Source organism: Hemitrygon akajei, chromosome 1 (assembly GCF_048418815.1).
Source record: "Hemitrygon akajei chromosome 1, sHemAka1.3, whole genome shotgun sequence".
NCBI lineage: Eukaryota > Metazoa > Chordata > Chondrichthyes > Myliobatiformes > Dasyatidae > Hemitrygon > Hemitrygon akajei.
The window spans coordinates 218,542,384-218,562,201 of record NC_133124.1 but is presented as its reverse complement, the minus strand read 5'-3'; the positions used below and the strand labels follow the sequence as shown (position 1 = coordinate 218,562,201).

The following is a 19,818-nucleotide window of genomic DNA, read 5'->3' as shown; positions in this document are numbered from 1 at the left end:
TAGAGGGAGGTGAAGGGCAGATGAAGAGAAGGGGAGAGAGAGGGTAACCAGAATATGGAATGGAAAATAAGAGGGGAAGGATTCCTGGAAGGTGGAGAAATCAATGTTCATGCCACCTGACTGGAGGCTACCCAGATGGAATATGAGGTGTTGCTCCTCCAACCTGAATGTGGCCTCATCATGGCAGTAGAGGAGGCCATTCACCGACATGTCAGAATAGGAATGGAAAATCCAGGATTCCGTAAGACTGTAAGAAATAGGTGTAGAATTAGGCCATTCAGCCCATCGAGTCTGCTCCATCATTCCATCATGGCTGATTTATTTTCCCCCTCAACCCTATTCTGCTGCCTTCTCTCTATAACCTTTGACCTACTTACTTATCAAGAACCTATTAACCCCCACTTTAAATATACGCAATGACTTGGCCTCCGCATGCACCTGTGGAAATGAATTCCACAGAATTACCCCCTCTACTGGCTAAAGGGATGGCTTTGCATTATGATGCTTTGTCCTCTGTGCCTAGACTCCCCCAGCACCGGAAACATCCTCTCTATGTCCACTTTATCTAGGCCTTTCAACAACAGGTTTCAATTAAATCCTCCCTCATTCTTCTAAACTCCAGCGAGTATTGGCCCGAAGTCACCAAACGCTCCTCATGTTAACCCCTTCATTACCAGGATCATTCCTGTAAACCTCCTCTGGACTGTCTTCCATTGGAAGTTGAATTGAAGAGTGTCCCTCACTACACAACATCATTTTCCATCACCTTTAACCTTAATACTCCTACCATTAAAATACACACACATCAAACTATCTGTCCTGTTTTATCTATTACATGGCTCCTGTCTGTTTTTATTGGCCCCGATATCTACCTTCCTTTCCATCCCTCAAATTTCTGACTTGGTGTTCTGGTTCCCATTCTCCTGCCAAACTAGTAGCATTAGTGAATTTCCCACCAGGATATTGGTTCCCCTCCTGTTCACCTACAACCTGTCCCTCTTGTACAGGTCACCCCTGCCCCAGAAAAGGTTCCATTTGTCCAAGAATCTGAAACCCTGCCCCCTATTCCAGTTCCTCAGCCACTCATTCATCAGTAACATAGAAACATAGAAAACCTACAGCATAATACAAGCCCACAAAGTTGTGCCGAACACGTCCCTACCTTAGAAATTACTAGGCTTACCTATAGCCCTCTATTTTACTAAGCTCCAGGTACCTACCTAAAAGCTTCTTAAAAGACCCTATCGTATCCACCTCCACTACCATTGCCGGCAGCCCATTCCACGCACTCACCACTCTCTTGAGTAAAAAACTTACCCCTGACATCTCCTCTGTACCTACTCCCCAGCACCCTAAACCTGCGTCCTCTTGAGGCAACCATTTCAGCCCTGGGAAAAAGCCTCTGACTATCTACACAATCAATGCCTCTCTCATCATCTTGTACACCTCTGTCAGGTCACCTCTCATCCTCCTTCGCTCCCAGGAGAAAAGGCCGAGTTCACTCAACCTTTTCTTAGAAGGCATGCTCCCCAATCCAGGCAACATCCTTGTAAATATCCTCTGCACCTTTTCTATGGCTTCCACATCCTTCCTGTAGTGAGGTGACCAGAAATGAGCACAGTACTCCAAGTGGGGTCTGACCAGGGTCCTATATAGTTGCATTATTACCTCTCGGCTCCTAAATTCAATTCCACAATTGATGAAGGCCAATACACCATATGCCTTCTTAACCACAGAGTCAACCTGTGCAGCTGCTTTGAGTGTCCTATGGACTTTGACCCCAAGATCCCTCTGATCCTCCACACTGCCTTAACAATCTCTTAACATTAATACTATATCCTGCCATCATATTTGACCTACCAAAATGAACCACTTCACACTATCTGGGTTGAACTCCATCTGCCACTTCTCAGCCCAGTTTTGCATCCTATCAATGTCCCGCTGTAACCTCTGACAGCTCTCCACACTATCCACAACACCCCCAACATCAGCAAACTTACTAACCCATTATCCTATCTGTACTATCATCCTATTCCTGCTCTGACTAGTACGTGGCACTGGAAGTAATCTAGAGATTATTACCTTGGAGGTTTTTCCCAAACTCCCTATACTCACTGAGCAGGATCCCTTCCCCCTTTCTACCTATGTCATAGGTGCAAATGTGCACCATGACCTCTAGCTGCTCACCCCTTCACCCCCTTGAGAATAGTCTGTTGCTGCTCAGAGAGATCCTAGACCCTAGCACCTGGGAGAGAACACACCATCCTGGCATCTCTTTTGCCAACACTGTTCCCCTATTGAGCCTCCTATCACTATCACTCTGCCCGACCTTCCTCTTCCCTGCTGGGCCTCAGAGCCACTGGCCTGACAGGTATTCACCCCTCCCCCCTGCAGTGTCCAAAGGGATATGCTTGTTGCTGAGGGGCGAGACCTCAGGGGGACCCTGCACTGACCACTCACTCCCCTTACTTCTTCTGGTGACCTACTGTCTGAGGCCTGCACTCTGGGTGTGATCACCTCAGTAAAAATTTCATCTGTGAGGCTTTCATCCTCCCAGAGGGTCCTGAGTACATCAACTCCAGCTCCAGTCAGGAGCTAAAGCCGGGCATACTTCTGTACCCCGAAATCCCACATCTTACAGGAGGTGCAGTCTCCATCCTGCCTACACTGAATTTAGGACTAAGGATTTAAAGAAAGAAAAAGCTTACCTGTCCTTCCATAGGGAAGAATAACTCACTCCCGATGAGACTTGCTGGTTTCAAATGGCTCCCACCCTGCACGATATCACTCTCCCACTTGCTACTTCAAAGATGGCTTGATAGCGAAGATTTAGATGACTATTTCACAGTCACAATCGTCATCATTACGCGCCGTGCTGTATGACCTGGGCGATCATGGTCTCACGGCCATGACTGTTCTCGGCAAATTTTTCTGCAGAAGTGGTTTGCCATTGCCTTCTTCTGGGCCGTGTCTTTACGATAATCCAGCACCTGATCCCATGGCTTCACGTGACCCTGATCGGGGAGGGGGGGGGGGCAAACAAATGCTGCACCTTGCCCAGGGGTGACCTGCAGGCTGGAGGGGGGGTGGTCCTTTGGTAGAGATGTATCTCCACCCCACCACAAAGGTGGTAAATTAGGAAAACAGATAACAAATCCAGACTTTCATATGAAAACTCTGTCCTCAGACAAGGGATGTTCTCCACAGGGTAAATCAGAACCGCACCCTCCAAACCCTGCCCATTAAACGTTCAATACATCTCCAATGTAAAAACAGACAGTTGTTCGCCAAAATGCAAGATACCCCTCCCACCCTGGACATTCTCCCTTCTCCCCTCTCCCATTGGACGAAAGCTACAAGAGCCAGAAAGCATGCACCACCAAGATCAAGTAACTACCACCTCACTGTTGTAAGATTATAGAACAGTCCTCTGGTATGATAAGATGGGCCCTTGGCCTCACAGTCTACCTCAATATGACCTTACATCTTATTGTCTGCCCATAATACACTTCCTTGTAACCATAACACTTTATTCTGTTATTGATTTCCCTTGTACTACCTCAATGCACGGCTGTAATGAATTGATCTGCATGAATGGTATGCAAGACAAGTTTTTCCATCATACCTCGCTACGAAATAAACAAACTTGTCAATTTAATTTACCAATTAAAAAAAAAAGTCCAACCTGGTTTACTGAAAGACCCATCATTTTATCAAGACAATCCATCTTAGAAAGTGAGGTGATATAGGATCAGAAGGCTTTGAATCATTGTGGAGAGAGCTAAGGAAGTGCAAGGGTAAAAAGACCCTGATCCCTGATGGCAGTTGTATACAGACCCCCAAGAAGTAGTAAGGATGCAGCCTACAAATCACAATTGGAGATAGAAAATGCACGTCAAAAGGGCAATGTTACAATAGTCATGGGGGGGGGGGGCTTCAATATGCATGTAGGTTGGGAAAACAGGAGGGGGAATTTCTAGAATGCCTAGGAGATGGCTTTTTAGAGCAACTCATGGTTGAGCCCAGTAGAGGATCAGCTGTTTTGGACTGGGTGTTGTGTAATGAACCAGAATTGATTAGAGAACTTAAGGTAAAAGAACCCTTAGGAAAGTGATTATAATATGATTGACTGCATCCTGGAATTTGAAGGAGAAGCTAAAATCAGATGTATCAGTATTGCAGTGCAGTCAGGGGAATTACAGGGCATGAGAGAGGAGCTGGTCAGAAATGACTGGAAAACGATGCTGGCCGGGATGACAGCAAAGCAGCAATGGCTGGAATTTCTGGAAGCAATTCGAAAGGCACAAAGATTCAATGTCTATTCAGGAATCAGATGGCAGAGGGGAAGAAGCTGTTCCTGAATCACTGAGTGTATGCCTTCAGGCTTCTGTACCTTCTTCCTGATGGTAACAGCGAGAAAAGGGCACACCCTGGGTTCTGGAGGTCCTTAATAATGGACGCTGTCTTTCTGAAACACCACTCCCTGAAGATCTCCTGAGTACTTTGTAGGCTAGTGCCCAAGATGGAGCTGACTAGATTTACAACCCCATCATTGATCTTCCCTCCCTTCAATCTCAAATAGGGATGTTTAAAGGTGATTGGACAATGTGGCTGCATCACAGCCTGGTATGGAAACATCAATGTCCTTGTATGGAAAATCCTACACAAAGAAGTGGATTCAGCCCAGTCCATCACTGGTAAAGCCCTCCCCAACATGGAGCACATCTCCATGAAACGCTTTTGCAGGAAAGCAGCATCCATCATCATGGACCCCCACCACCCACTCACTGCTGCCATCAGGAAGAAGCTATAGGAGCCTCCAGATTCACACCACCAGGTTCAGGAACAGTTATCACCCCTCAACCATCAGGTCCCACACCACCAGGTTCAGGAACAGTTATTATCTTACAACCATCAGTCCCACACCACCAGGTTCAGGAACAGTTATTACCCCTCAACCATCAGGTCCCACACCACTAGGTTCAGGAACAGTTATTACCCTACAACCATCAGTCCCACACCACCAGGTTCAGGAACAGTTATTACCCCTCAACCATCAGGTCCCACACCACCAGGTTCAGGAACAGTTATTACCCCTCAAACATCAGGTCCCACACCACCAGGTTCAGGAACAGTTATTACCCCTCAACCATCAGGTCCCACACCACCAGGTTCAGGAACAGTTATTACCCCTCAACCATCAAGTCCCACACCACCAGGTTCAGGAACAGTTATTACCCCTCAACCATCAAGTCCCACATCACCAGGTTAAGGACAGTTATTACCCTACAACCATCAGTCCCACACCACCAGGTTCAGGAACAGTTATTACCCTACAACCATCAGTCCCACACCACCAGGTTCAGGAACAGTTATTACCCCTCAACCATCAAGCTCTTGAACCAAAAGGGATAACTTCACTCAACTTCACTTGCCCCATCACTGAAATGTTCCCACAATCAATGAACTCACTTTCAAGCAGTCTTAATTTCATATTCTCAATATTTATGGCTTATTTATTTATAATTATTATTTCTTTTCTTTTTGTATTTGCACAGTTTGTTGTCTTCTGCTCTCTGGTTGAACGCCCATGTTGGGTGGTCTTCCATTGATTCCGTTATGGTTATTATTCTATAGATTTGCTGAGTAACCCCACAGGAAAACGAATCTCAGGGTTGTACATTCTGACATATATGTACTTTAATCATAAATTTACTTTGAACTTTGAACAATAACTCCAATAACCATGATAGAATCAATGAAATTCCCCACCAAACAACGCGGACAACCAGTGTGCAAAAGACAACAAACTGTGCAAATACTACTGAAGAAATGAAATGGAAATAATAAATAAATAAACAATAACTATAACCGGGGTAACCAATTTCCTCCCACATCCCAAACATATGGTTATGGTTAGTAATTTGCAAACATGCTATGTCTGCACCAGAAGCATGTCCACACTTGCAGGCTGCCCCCAGTCCAATCGTCACAGATTTGATTTGATGCAAATGATACACGTCACTGTATGTTTTGATATTTCAGTCTACATTTGACAAATAAAGCTAATTATTCTAATCATTCTCTCTTTTCTTCAATATCTTCATGCACTTCTAAAGGCTATAATAATTTCTACAGCACGTTTGTCCTTCCTGCTTCCGGTAAAATGGCAGCGCATTTGGATGCAAACATTTCTACGGGGCCAATCAAAGATATTTGTGCCTTTTTTAAAATGTATATTTTTAAGATTGCATGAACCTGCTGGTCATTATTAACTTTAAGTACAGTACTGCAGTTCTAGCCCATCAGTGTGTTGTTTCTTGGTGGAACAACTGAACGGGCTGGACCTGGTGCAGATCTTGCTGTTGCTGTGTCAGAGACCTCAGTGCCCAAATGTGGTGTGCAGTCTAGCAGCAAGTGATTTTATTAGTTGCGTTTCTTGTGATCACAAGACCATCAGTAATGTGGGATGCTGCGTGTCCGATTCACTGTTTTAGTGGTGAACGGCAGGGCATCTAAATGGCCTTGAGCACAGTGACGACTAGGCCTCGAACCGCACTGTCACCAGCCCAGCAGAGAAGCACCGGTGTTGGCGCACTCCACCGGAATGCCAGGGACAGTGTGACACGCCATCTCTGCTGCCCTCCAGTGTTCACTTGGCAGAAGACAAGATGTATTGTGTTCCATTAGAGACTGACTGCTACAACATCCATGGACTCAGGGACTTGCACTATATTTTTGTGTGTGCGACTGTATTTTACTGCTGTCTACATGTGCTAAATGTGCATTGTGTTGTGCTTGAGTGTTGGCACTGTGTTTTGCACCTTGAAGTAACGCTGTTTTGTGTGTGTTGCTTGAATTTCCAGCATCTGCAGATTTCCTCGTGTTTGCTGTTTTGCTTGGCTGTATTCATGGATGGTTGAATGACAATTAAAACTTAAAACTAAATCTGGCATCTGAATTTCATCAGCTTATCATTGTTCGTGGGTCTTTGTTAGTCTAGCTCACTGCACTAATGTGGAGAAGCTATGAATAATTTGTATATTAATTGAGCCAAGAAACTATGGAAATATATAATACTCTGGGTGACATTAGTCCATTAAAACTCATTCTTCCATTATTTTCTCAGAATATAAGATTATCCCTTCAGAACAGAGATGAGGAGTAATTTCTTTTGCCAGAGAGTGGTAAATCTATAGATAGATAGATAGATAGATAGATACTTTATTCATCCCCATGGGGGAAATTCAACTTTTTTTCCCAATGTCCCATACACTTGTTGTAGCAAAACTAATTACATACAATACTTAACTCAGTAAAAAAATATGATATGCATCTAAATCACTATCTCAAAAAGCATTAATAATAGCTTTTAAAAAGTTCTTAAGTCCTGGCGGTTGAATTGTAAAGCCTAATGGCATTGGGGAGTATTGATATCTTCATCCTGTCTGAGGAGCATTGCATCGATAGTAACCTGTCGCTGAAACTGCTTCTCTGTCTCTGGATGGTGCTATGTAGAGGATGTTCAGAGTTTTCCATAATTGACCGTAGCCTACTCAGCGCCCTTCGCTCAGCTACCGATGCTAAACTCTCCAGCACTTTGCCCACGACAGAGCCCGCCTTCCTTATCAGCTTATTAAGACGTGAGGCGTCCCTCTTCTTAATGCTTCCTCCCCAACACGCCACCACAAAGAATTCATTGCTAGAGACAGCTGTGGAGGCCAAGTCATTGGGTATATTTAAAGTGGAGATTGGTAGGGTCTTGATTCATCAAAGGTTTTGGAAGGGATAATAATTCAGGCATGATGAAATGACAGAACAGACTCAATGGGCCAAATGGCCTAATTCTGCTCCCATGTCTTATGGTCTTAAGGTCTAAACTGTACTTTGGACATGAGAAACATAGAAAAAACATAGAAAATAGGTGCAGGAGTAGGCCATTTGGCCCTTCGAGCCTGCACCACCATTCAGTATGATCATGGCTGATCATCCAACTCAGAACCCTGTACCTGCTTTCTCTCCATACCCCCCGATCCCTTTAGCCACAAGGGCCATATCTAACTTCTTCTTAAATATAGGCAATGAACCAGCCTCAACTGTTTCCTGTGGCAGAGAATTCCACAGATTCACCACTCTCTGTGTGAAAAAGTTTTTCCTCATCTCGGTCCTAAAAGGCTTCCCCTTTATCCTTAAACTGTGACCCCTCGTTCTGGACTTCCCCAACATCGGAAACAATCTTCCTGCATCTAGCCTGTCCAATCCCTTTAGAATTTTATATGTTTCAATAAGATCCCCCCTCAATCTTCTAAATTCCAGTGAGTATAAGCCTAGTTGATCCAGTCTTTCTTCATATGAAAGTCCTGCCATCCCAGGAATCAATCTGGTGAACCTTCTCTGTACTCCCTCTATGGCAAGAATGTCTTTTCTCAGATTAGGGGACCAAAACTGCACACAATATTCTAGGTGCGGTCTCACCAAGGCCTTGTACAACTGCAGTAGAACCTCCCTGCTCCTGTACTCAAATCTTTTTGCTATGAATGCCAACATACCATTTGCCTTTTTCACCACCTGCTGTACCTGCATGCCCACCTTCAAAGACTGGTGTACAATGACACCCAGGTCTCGTTGCATCTCCCCCTTTCCTAATCAACCACTGTTCAGATAATAATCTGTTTTCCTGTTCTTGCAACCAAAGTGGATAACCTCACATTTATCCACATTAAATTACATCTGCCATGAATTTGCCCACTCACCTAACCTATCCAAGTCACCCTGCATCCTCTTAGCATCCTCCTCACAGCTAACACCGCCACCCAGCTTCATGTCATCTGCAAACTTGGAGATGCTGCACTTAATTCCCTTGTCTAAATCATTAATATATATTGTAAACAACTGGGGTCCCAGCATTGAGCCTTGTGGTACCCCACTAGTCACTGCCTGCCATTCTGAAAAGGTCCCGTTTACTCCCACTCTTTGCTTCCTGTCTGCCAACCAATTCTCTATCCACATCAATTCCATACCCCCAATACCATGTGCTTTAAGTTTGCACACTAATCTCCTGTGTGGGACCTTGTCAAAAGCCTTTTGAAAATCTAAATATACCACATCCACTGGCTCTCCCCTATCCACTCTACTAGTTACATCTTCAAAAAATTCTATAAGATTCGTCAGACATGATTTTCCTTTCATAAATCCCTGCTGACTTTGTCCGATGATTTCACCTCTTTCCAAATGTGCTGTTATCACATCTTTGATAACCGACTCTAGCATTTTCCCCACCACCGATGTCAGACTAACCGGTCTATAATTCACCGGTTTCTCTCTCCAATAATTCACCAGTTTCTCCCTCCCTCCTTTTTTAAAAAGTGGGGTTACATTAGCCACCCTCCAATCCTCAGGAACTAATTCAAAATCTAAGGAGTTTTAAAAAATTATCACTAATGCATCCACTATTTCTTGGGCTACTTCCTTAAGCACTCTGGGATGCAGACCATCTGGCCCTGGGGATTTATCTGCCTTTAATCCCTTCAATTTACCTAACACCACTTCCCTACTAACATGTATTTCCCTCAGTTCCTCCATCTCACTGGACCCTCGGTCCCTTACTATTTCCGGAAGATTATTTATGTCCTCCTTAGTGAAGACAGAACCAAAGTAGTTATTCAATTGGTCTGCCATGTCTTTGTTCCCTATGATCAATTCACCTGTATCTGACTGTAAAGGACCTACATTTGTCTTGACCAAACTTTTTCTTTTCACGTATCTATAAAAGCTTTTACAGTCAGTTTTTATGTTCCCTGCCAGCTTTCTCTCATAATCTTTTTTCCCTTTCCTAATTAAGCCCTTTGTCCTCCTCTGCTGGTCTCTGAATTTCTCCCAGTCCTCAGGTGTGCCACTTTTTTTGCTAATTTATATATTTCTTCTTTGGACTTGATACTATCCCTAATTTCCCTTGTCAGCCGTGTGTGCACTACCTTCCCTGGTTTATTCTTTTGCCAAACTGGGATGAACAATTGTTGTAGTTCATCCATGCGATCTTTAAATGCTTGCCATTGCATATCCACCGTCAACCCTTTAAGTATCATTTGCCAGTCTATCTTAGCTAATTCACGTCTCATACCTTCAAAGTTACCCTTCTTTAAGTTCAGAACCTTTGTTTCTGAATTAACTATGTCACTCTCCATCTTAATGACGAATTCCACCATATTATGGTCACTCTTACCCAAGGGGCCTTGCACGACAAGATTGCTAACTAACCCTTCCTCATTGCTCAATACCCAATCTAGAATGGCCTGCTCTCTAGTTGGTTCCTCGACATGTTGGTTCAGAAAACCATCCCACATACATTCCAAGAAATCCTCTTCCTCAGCACCCTTATCAATTTGGTTCACCCAATCTATATGTAGATTGAAGTCACCCATTATAGCTACTGTTCCTTTTTTGCACACATTTCTAATTTCCTGTTTAATGCCATCCCCAACTTCACTACTACTGTTAGGTGGCCTGTACACAACTCCCACCAGTGTTTTCTGCCCCTTAGTGTTATGCAGTTCTACCCATATCAATTCCACATCCTCCAGGCTAATGTCCTTCCTTTCTATTGTGTTAATCTCCTCTCTAACCAGCAATGCTACCCCACCTCCTTTTCTGTCTATCCCTCCTGAATATTGAATATCCCTGGATGTTGAATCCCATCCTTGGTCACCCTGGAGCCATGTCTCTGTGATTCCAACTATATCATATTCATTTATAACTATCTGCACATTCAATTCATCCAGCTTGTTACGAATGCTCCTCGCATTGACACACAAAGCCTTCAGGCTTGTTTTTACAACACTCTTAGCCCTTAAACAATTATGTTGAAAAGTGGCTCTTTTTGCTTTTTGCCCTGGATTTGCCTGCCTGCCACTTTTACTTTTCACCTTACTACTTTTTGCTTCTACCCTCATTTTACACCCCTCTGTCTCTCTGCACTTGTTCCCATCCCCCTGCCACATTAGTTTAAAGCCTCCTGAACAGCAGTAGCAAACGCTCCCCCTAGGACATTGGTTCCAGTCCAGCCCAGGTGCAGACCGTCCTGGTTATACCGGTCCCACCTCCCCCAGAACTGGTTCCAATGCCCCAGAAATTTGAATCCCTCCCCCTTGCACCATTTTTCAAGCCACGTATTCATCTGAAATATCCCCCTACTTCTACTCTGACTAGCACGTGACACTGGTAGTAATCCAGAGATTATTACCTTTGTGGTCCTACTTTTTAGTTTATCTCCTAACTCCCTAAATTCACCTTGTAGGACCTCATCCCGTTTTTTACCTATATCGTTGGTACCTATGTGCACCACGACCACTGGCTGTTCACCCTCCCATTCCAGAATGTCCTGCAGCCGCTCAGAGACATCCTTGACCCTTGCACCAGGAAGGCAACGTACCATCCTGGAGTCTCATTTGTGGCCACAGAAACGCCTATCTATTCACCTTACAATCGAATCCCCTATCACTATAGCTCTCCCACTCCTTTTCCTTCCCTCCTGTGCCGCAGAGTCACCCATGGTGCAATGAACTCGGCTGCTGCTGCCTTCCCCTGATGAGACATCTCCCCCAACAGTATCCAAAACAGAGAAATTGGGGTTAATTTTATAGAAAATTTATCTTTAAACATGTTGAACTTTAGTCCATTTAGATGCACATTTAGAACAGAGATGAAGAGGAATTTTGTTAGTCAGAGAGTGGTGAATCTGTGGAATTCATTGCCACAGACGACTGTGAGGCCAAGTCATTGGGTATATTTAAAGTGGAGGTTGACCAATTCCTGATCATTAAGGGCATCAAAGGTCACGGGGAGAGGCAGGCGAATGGGGTTAAGAGGAATACTAAATCAGCCACGATGGAACAGACTGGATGGGCCAAATGACCTAATTCTGCTCATGTGTCTTACGGTCTTAACAGTGTCATTAGCTTATGGTCCAATGAGGAATTCCTTTATCGACAAATCTTAGTGAACTGCTTGCTGTAGCTATACTGAAACAAGTTTGTGGCAACTCACACCATAGATACTGAGCATTTTCAGCTTTCCCCTGCTTTTATTTCAGATTTTCAGCATCTGCTGTGTTGCATTATGAGACCAATGCTTCGCTTTGGGTTTGTACCATCAATTTAAAAATATTAATAACTTCACAAAAACATAACAGAAATGTGTCAGGGTAAGTGGGTTACAGGATGTGTGTGACACATTATATAAATGGCCTAGGTTTAATTTTGGTTTATTTCTCTCTATTTCATTATTTTTAAAATCCAGCACAGTGACAGACCCTTCCAGCCCAATGATCCTGCAGTGTCCAATTACACCCATGTGACCAATTGACCTACTATCCCGTATGTCTTTGAAAGTGGGAGGAAACCCACACGTCATGGGACATACAAACTCCTTACAGACCGTGCCGGGAATTGAACATGGGCCGCTGGCGCTGGAAGGCATTGCGCTAACCGCCATGTTACAGTGGCACTCTCTTGTGGCGTACTCCCAACGGAATACAGTACAGTGCAAGAGGCTTAGGCACACATACAGAAATTCCGTAAAGCCAAGATACTTCCAAAATAATGAAATGAAAAGTTTCTAAGTATCAGAAAATTACTATATAGAGCACTAATCAGGGCTCTGTGGAGGCCATACCATCTGAAACAATATGTAGCCTCCGTGCCCCTAGCTGCCCCCCATTCGCTGTCGCCCTGCCAATAGTGCAATACTTCGGTGTAAATACGGAGTAATGCCTCCCCAGTACACGCTCACAACACAAATACCAGGCAATACAACCAAAAGTGAGTAAATAATTGCAACTTTATAGTTATCTCTTGGTGATGGGTTAGTAGAAACAGATAATCTAAAGGTGCCAAATAAATAAATTTATCAGTTTGTGCACATAGTATTTTAATACGTTGGAGCTCACACCTCCGGTTCCATCCACAACGACCTCCCGAGCCTTCGGCCACCGTCCGAACCGCCGGTGTCCAGTATCCACCGCCCTGGAACCGCTGTCCGCTCCTCACACGTCCGTCCTCCCCGCTCGCCTCCCGAAAAAGACCGCGAACTCCCGCTCAGCTTACACATACAAGATAGCATAACAATTCTCCATTGATTAGTTCCCCCCTTATCTGCAGTCATAACCTAAACATACCAGACACAGAAACCCATTTCAGCATTACAGAGAAGCCATTTTGTTATAACAATACAGAGAAGCCATTTTGTTAGCCTGAACAGTTAACACCACGGTTACTGGGACTGAGAGCCCTAAACATATAAGAAATCTAGGGTGCCTAAGACTTTCTGCAAAGGAGCCAATTGTAAACAGTGAAGAAATACTAGATAGTCATTGAAGAAATCACAAAGAGGATTGACCACAACTGCAAGAGGACCGAATGTATGGTTGTCACAAGAGAGAAAGAAATACAGAAAAGTGAACTGAAAGTGGGCAATGAAACAATTGAATAAACGTGGAAGTTCAATTACATTGGAAGCACGATATCATCTGACGGCAGGGCTGACGTTGAAATTAGAAAAAGGATTGGGATTGCTAAATACACGTTTGAACGTTTGAGCAAGATGCTAAAGAATAACAATTTCTACGGGTACGAAACTCAGTGTTGTAGTGTTACATTCATTCCACACTAACCCATGGAAGTGAATGTTGCACCATATCAAAGCAAAATGAGGGAACAAATTCCACGATTCACACTCTCTGGCTAAAGAAGTTCCCCATCACCTCAGTTCAAAAAGGACATCCCTCTATTCTGAGGCTGTGTCTTCTGGTCTTAGACTCTCCCACCACAGGAAACATCCTCTCCATATCTGCCTATTCCCATCAAGCCAGGGCATCAAAGGGTATGGGGTGAAAGCAGGGGAGTGCTAATGATTGGATGAAGTGGATCAGCTCATGATTGAATGACAGCGCAGACTTGATAGGCCAAATGGCCTACTTCTGCTCCTAAATCTTATGGTCTTATGGTCTAACCCACACCCGGACCATAGCCTTCCATACCCCTTCCATCCATTTACCTATTCAAAATTCTCTTAAATGTTGAAATCAAACCTGCATCCACACTGCCACTGACAACTCATTCCATACTCACACCACCCTTTGAATAAGTAATGGATGGAAAATGACAGATACTCAGCACTCTCCCACAACAAGGTAAGAGCAGAGCCCTGCCTATAGTGGCAATGAAAACACATCACACAAGGCAACCTGTGCATGACTTGTTTTGGAAGGGTGACCTTGTTGAGCCCAGGGGAATTAAGGGTTGGTAGGATCCATGACAGTCAGTGCGAGAATGCTCTTGGGCTGCTTGGAGGCCTCGAGGAGGTGAACCTGTGAGAAATGGTCACCTCGGCCTGATTTGCTCGCCCACACTGGACGTGGCTCTAAGGGGAGAGCGTCGGTGCAGGACTGGGAAGCATTTTGCTCCGCCCTCTCACCCAAGATTCTCCGTTTCCTCCTCATCCTCTGGCAGTGCAGGGTCCTACAGAAACTCTTCACGTTTTCCTTCAGGGCCATGTAGATGATGGGGTTGCAGGTTGAGTTACTGAAACCCAGGAGCTGTACTGAGGCAAACAGAATGGTCTCCTTCTCTGCATCCAGCTGCAGTTTACCTGAAAGGAGAAGTTTGGTTAGACTACGTAGTGGATTGAATGCTTCTCACAAACCCCGCCAAATACATGTAACCACTTCCTTTAAAGAGGGAATTGCACTCAGCAACCACTTTATTAGTTACCTCCTATATCTTATAACATCACCACAGTGTATGTACATAGTCTTCTGCTGCTGTAGCCCATCCACTTCAAGCTTTGACATGTCGTGCATTCAGAGATGCTCTTCTGCACACCACTGTTGTAGTGCATGGTTAACTGAATTACTGTCACCTTCCTGTCAGCTTGAACCAATCTGGCCATTCGTCTCTGACCTCTCTCATTTACAAGGCATTTCCTCTCTCAGCTGGAACTCACTGGAATTATTTTTTTGCACCATTCTCTGTAAACTCTAGAGACTGTAAATGTGAAAATCCCTGGCAATCAGCAGTTTCTGAGATACTCAAACCACCCCATCTGGCACCAACAATCATTCCACAGTCAAAGTCACTTGATCACATTTCTTCCCCATTCTGATGTTTGGTCTGAACAACAACTGAACCTCTTGACCATGTCTGCAGGCTTTTATGCATGGAGTTGCAGCCACATGATTGGCTGATTAGATATTTACATTAAAAAGCAGGTGTACAAGTGTACCTAATAAAGTGGCCACTGAGATTCGTCAAACCATTCTTTACTAACTGATTGCCAACACTATCTACTAAACACATAAATGCTAGAAAGCTGCAGTTATATGTGTCCCAGATCATTATTTCAGGACTACATTATACAAAACTGATACTGACCTAAATCAGAAGGGCTGATAGCCAAAGAAGTTGCTTTGGATCATAGTTATAGACCCATGCAGCATAGAAACAGGCCCTTCAGGCCAACTGATCAATTCTGACCAAGATTCCCATCTACGCTAGACAGAACTCAGCAGGTCAGGCAGCTTCTATAGTCAACATTTTGGGCTGAGACCCTTCATTGGGCTGAGGTCCTCCGGAATTTTGTATATGTTACTCTGAATTTCCAGTATCTGCAGAACCTCTTGTGTTTATAGTCCATTTGAGCTAGCCTCATTGCCCTGCACTGGAGCCACAGCCCTCCACACCCCTCCCATCTACATACAGTGCCTATAAAAAGTATTCATACCCCCGCCCCCTTGGAAGTTTTCACGTTTTATTGTTTTACAACATTGAATCACAGTGGATTTAATTTGGGTTTTCTGACAGTGATCAACAGAAAAAAACTTTCATGTCAAAGTGAAAACAGATCTCTACAAAGTGATCTAAATTGACTACACATGTAAAAGATTGCTTAAGTCTTCACCCCCTTTACTATGATACACCAAATCATTACTGGTGTAGCCAATTGGTTTTAAAAGTCACATAATTAGTTAAATGGAGATCACCTGTGTGCAGTCAAGGTGTTTCAATTGATTGTAGTAAAAATACACCTGTATCTGGAAGGTCTAATGGCTGGTGAGTCAGTGACCTGGTAAAAACTATACCATGAACACAAAAGAGCAGTCTAAGGAACTTTGCAAAAAGGTTATAAAAAGCACAAGTCAGGAGATAGATACAAGAAAATTTCCAAGTCACTGAATATCCCTTCAAGTACAGTTAAGTTGATAATCAAGAAATGGAAAGAATATGGCACAGCTGTTAATCTACCTAGAGCAGGCCATCCTCAAAAACTGAGTGACCGTGCAAGAGGGGGACTAGTGAGGGAGGTCACCAAGAGACCAGTGACAACTCAGGAGGAGTTAGAAGCTTCAGTGGCTGAGATGGGAGAGACTGCACATACAACAACTGTTGCCCGGGTGCCTCACCAGTCACAGCTTTATGGGAGAGTGGCAAAGAGAAAGCCACGGTTGAAAAGAAAACTCACATGAAATCTCAGCTAGAATTTGACAGAGGGCATGTGGGAGACTGAAATCAGCTGGACGAAGGTTCTATGGTATGATGAAACCAAAATTGAGAATTTTGGCCATCTGATTAAATGCTATGCTTGGCTCAAGTCAAACACTGCACATCAAAACACACCATCCCTACCATGAAACATGGTGGTGGCTGCATCATGCTGTGGGTATGCTTCACTGCAAAAGGCCCTGGAAGGCTTGTGAAGATAGGGGGTAAAATAAATGCAGCAATTACAGGGAAATCCTGGAGGAAAATCTGATGCACTTTCCAAGAGAACTGTGACTGGGGAGAAGATTTGTTTTCCAGCAAGACAATGACCTCAAGCATGAAGCCAAAGCTACACAGGAATGGCTTAAAAACAAAGATAATGTCCTGGAGTGGCCAAGTCAGAGTCCCGACCTCAATCCAATTGAGAATTTGTGGCTGGACATGTAAGGGGCTGTTCACTCACAATATCAAGCAATTTGACAGAGCTTGAGCAGTCTTGTAAAGAAGAATGGGGGAAAATTATAGTGTCCAGACGTGCAAAGCTGATAGAGACCGATCCACACAGACTCAAGGCTGTAATTGCTGCCAGTGGTGTATCTACTAAATACTGACTTGAAGGGGTAGAATACTTACGCAATCAATTATTTTGTGTTTTATATTTGTAAAAACTTTAGATCACTTTGTAGAGATCTGTTTTCACTTTGACATTAAAGTGTCTTTTTCTGTTGATTAGTGTCAAAAAAGCCAAATTAAATCTACCGTGATTCAGTGTTGTAAAACAATTTTTAAAAAATGAAGATTTCCAAGGGGGTTTAAACCTTTTTATAGGCACTGTACCTATGCAAATTTCTCTTAAATGTTGCAATCAAATGTGCATCCACTATTTCCACTGACAGCTCATTCCACACCGACACTAACCTCAGAGATGGTCCCCATAAACATTTCACCTTTTTCCTGTAGTCTATGACCTCTAGTTTTAGTCTCACCCAACATCAGTGGAAAAAGCTTGTTTGCATAATTTTGTATACTATACCTCTATCAAGTTTCCCCTCATTCTTCTTCACTCCAGGGAATAAAGTCCGAACCTATTCAATGTTTCCCTATAACTCAGATCCTCAAGTCCTGGCAACATCCTTGTAAATATTCTTTGTACTCTTTCAATCTTATTGATATCTTTCCTGTCGGTAGGTGACCATTACTGCACACAACACTCCAAATTATCCCTCACCAACATCTTATACAACAAAATAAATGCAAGAGCTTTCTTTTAAAGATGCTTGACATGATGATCTACAAACAGAAATCTACAAGGCATCCAGGAATGTTTCTCTGATGACACTTACAGATCACTCCACTATCTGACTCTTCAATGGCACCACTTCGAAGCCTTTGCCACCCAAAGCCACCAAAGAGAACTTGCCACCTCTTGAACATATTACCGTAATCCGAGAGCATGACGACCAGGTGGAATGGAGCCCAGCAAACAGCAAACACGATCACCACAGCCACCATCTTCTTCACTGCATGCTTCTTCTTTCTGTGGACAACATTAAACAACTTTCACAGCTCAATAACCTGAGACATTGGCTCTATTCCTCTCTGCACAGCCGTTGCCTGACTGGCTGAGTAATCTCAGTGTTTTCTGTTTCATGATCATTACTTACTGCCCTTTCTGCCTCCATCACTGTCTGACCTCTTGGTCTTGGCTGTGTTCATTGCAGCACCGTCAGCCCTGCAAGGCCCGGGTGGAGGCTCAGCAATACCCTCGTATTCAGGTGCAGAAGGAACCTTCATTGCTGCTTCCATCACAGTTTTGTTTGAGAAGTCAGGATTGCTAGCCCTGAGCTGAACCCCCGAACCCGGAGAACCGGTGGACCACTCTTAGCCTGGCCTCTGCCCTTTGATCTGTTTAATATGGGTGGCCCTACCAAGAGCCAAAGCATAAAACCCTGACTCCAGCCATCGTAGCTCTCCGGGTCATGGAGGAACACAAGAGGTCAAGGTTGTGGTCTACTTGGAGGTTCATGACAATTAAAGGGCATTAAAAGGAGTGAATGATTTCCCCCTCAAAATGAGGGGTATGTAAGAGGGAAGGGGTAGACTGATCTTAAAGTAGGTTAAAAGGTCAGCAAACCATTGTTGGCTGGATGATTCTAAAAATTGAACATAATAATTTTCAAACCTATATGGCATGGCACAATAGTGTAGCAGTTAGCATTACACTATTATTGTGCCAGTGAGCCGGGTTCAGTTCCTGCTGCTGTCTGTAAGTAGCTTGCATGTTCTCCTCGTGACCGTGTGGGTTTGACACCAGTTTCCTCCCACACTCCAAAGACATTCCGGGTAGTAGATCAGTTGGACAGTGTGGATTTGCTGGGCCAGAAGGACCTGTTTCTCAGAACTGGGTTTAATATCACCGGCATACGTCATGGGATTTGTTGACTTTGCAGCAGCAGTACAATGCAAGACATAATAATAAAACAGAATTGAATTACAGTAAATGTATACATACACAAAATATTTTTCTCACCGCTTATGAATGGTGTGTATTTATAAAGCTGCTCTCCACCCCACACTGACAAACACAGTACTCTACAAATGACTTAGGCACCCTAGCTATATACATATTTTTCTCTCATCCCTAATGGGTGGTGTGTGTGAGTATTTTTGCCTCAATCTCGAGTCCTGGGAACTTGAGGTTTGGCGCAGTGCCCTTGCTGTTCCTAGTGGTGCACTCTTCTGGACCGAGATCTCGGATGTTGTTCCGGGGATTTGTTGGAGCCACTCTCCCAGTCCAGGTGTCACAGCTCCAAGTACTCCTATCACCACCAGGATTACTCTGGCTTTAACCTTCCACATCCTTTCTATCTGCTCTTTCAAGCCCTGGTATTTCTCCAGCTTCTCATATTCTTTCTTCCTGATGTTACTCTCATTCGGGATTGCCACGTCTATTACTGTGGCTTTCTTCTGTTCCTTGTCCAGTATTACTGTGTCTGGTGGGTTGGCCAGTACCTGCTCACAAGTTTTTTGGACCTGTCTCTCTTTGGAGGTACTTGAATGTTGCAGCCTTCCTTGTGTCCTCATCATGACTTCCATGTGCCTGCAGGATCCCCAGGTATTTGTAGCTGCCCTATACATCTGGTATGTGGCCTTCAGATAACTTGACTCCCCCAGTCCAAATGACATCCTGATGTCTCTGTTGTACACCTTTGTCCGGTGAATTAGTGAGTCAATGTCTCTTTCATTTTTGGCATACAGCTTCTCATCCATGTACAGGAGGTGGCTG

General features: G+C 44.0%; 1 protein-coding gene across 2 annotated transcripts in view; it reads right to left on the bottom strand.

Annotated features, from left to right (window-relative positions):
• Positions 1 to 12,912: 12,912 nt before the first annotated feature.
• The window catches only part of LOC140739974 (pyroglutamylated RF-amide peptide receptor), a 73,081-nt gene continuing 66,175 nt past the window's right edge, over positions 12,913 to 19,818 (bottom strand). For both annotated transcript variants that reach the window (XM_073068743.1, XM_073068833.1), the window contains 2 exons: positions 17,972 to 18,069; positions 12,913 to 14,643 (listed from right to left, as the gene is read on the bottom strand). In XM_073068743.1, coding sequence (XP_072924844.1) covers positions 14,288 to 14,643; positions 17,972 to 18,069 — 454 coding nt within the window. In that variant the 3' untranslated portion in view covers positions 12,913 to 14,287. The remainder of the gene's footprint in view (positions 14,644 to 17,971; positions 18,070 to 19,818) is intronic.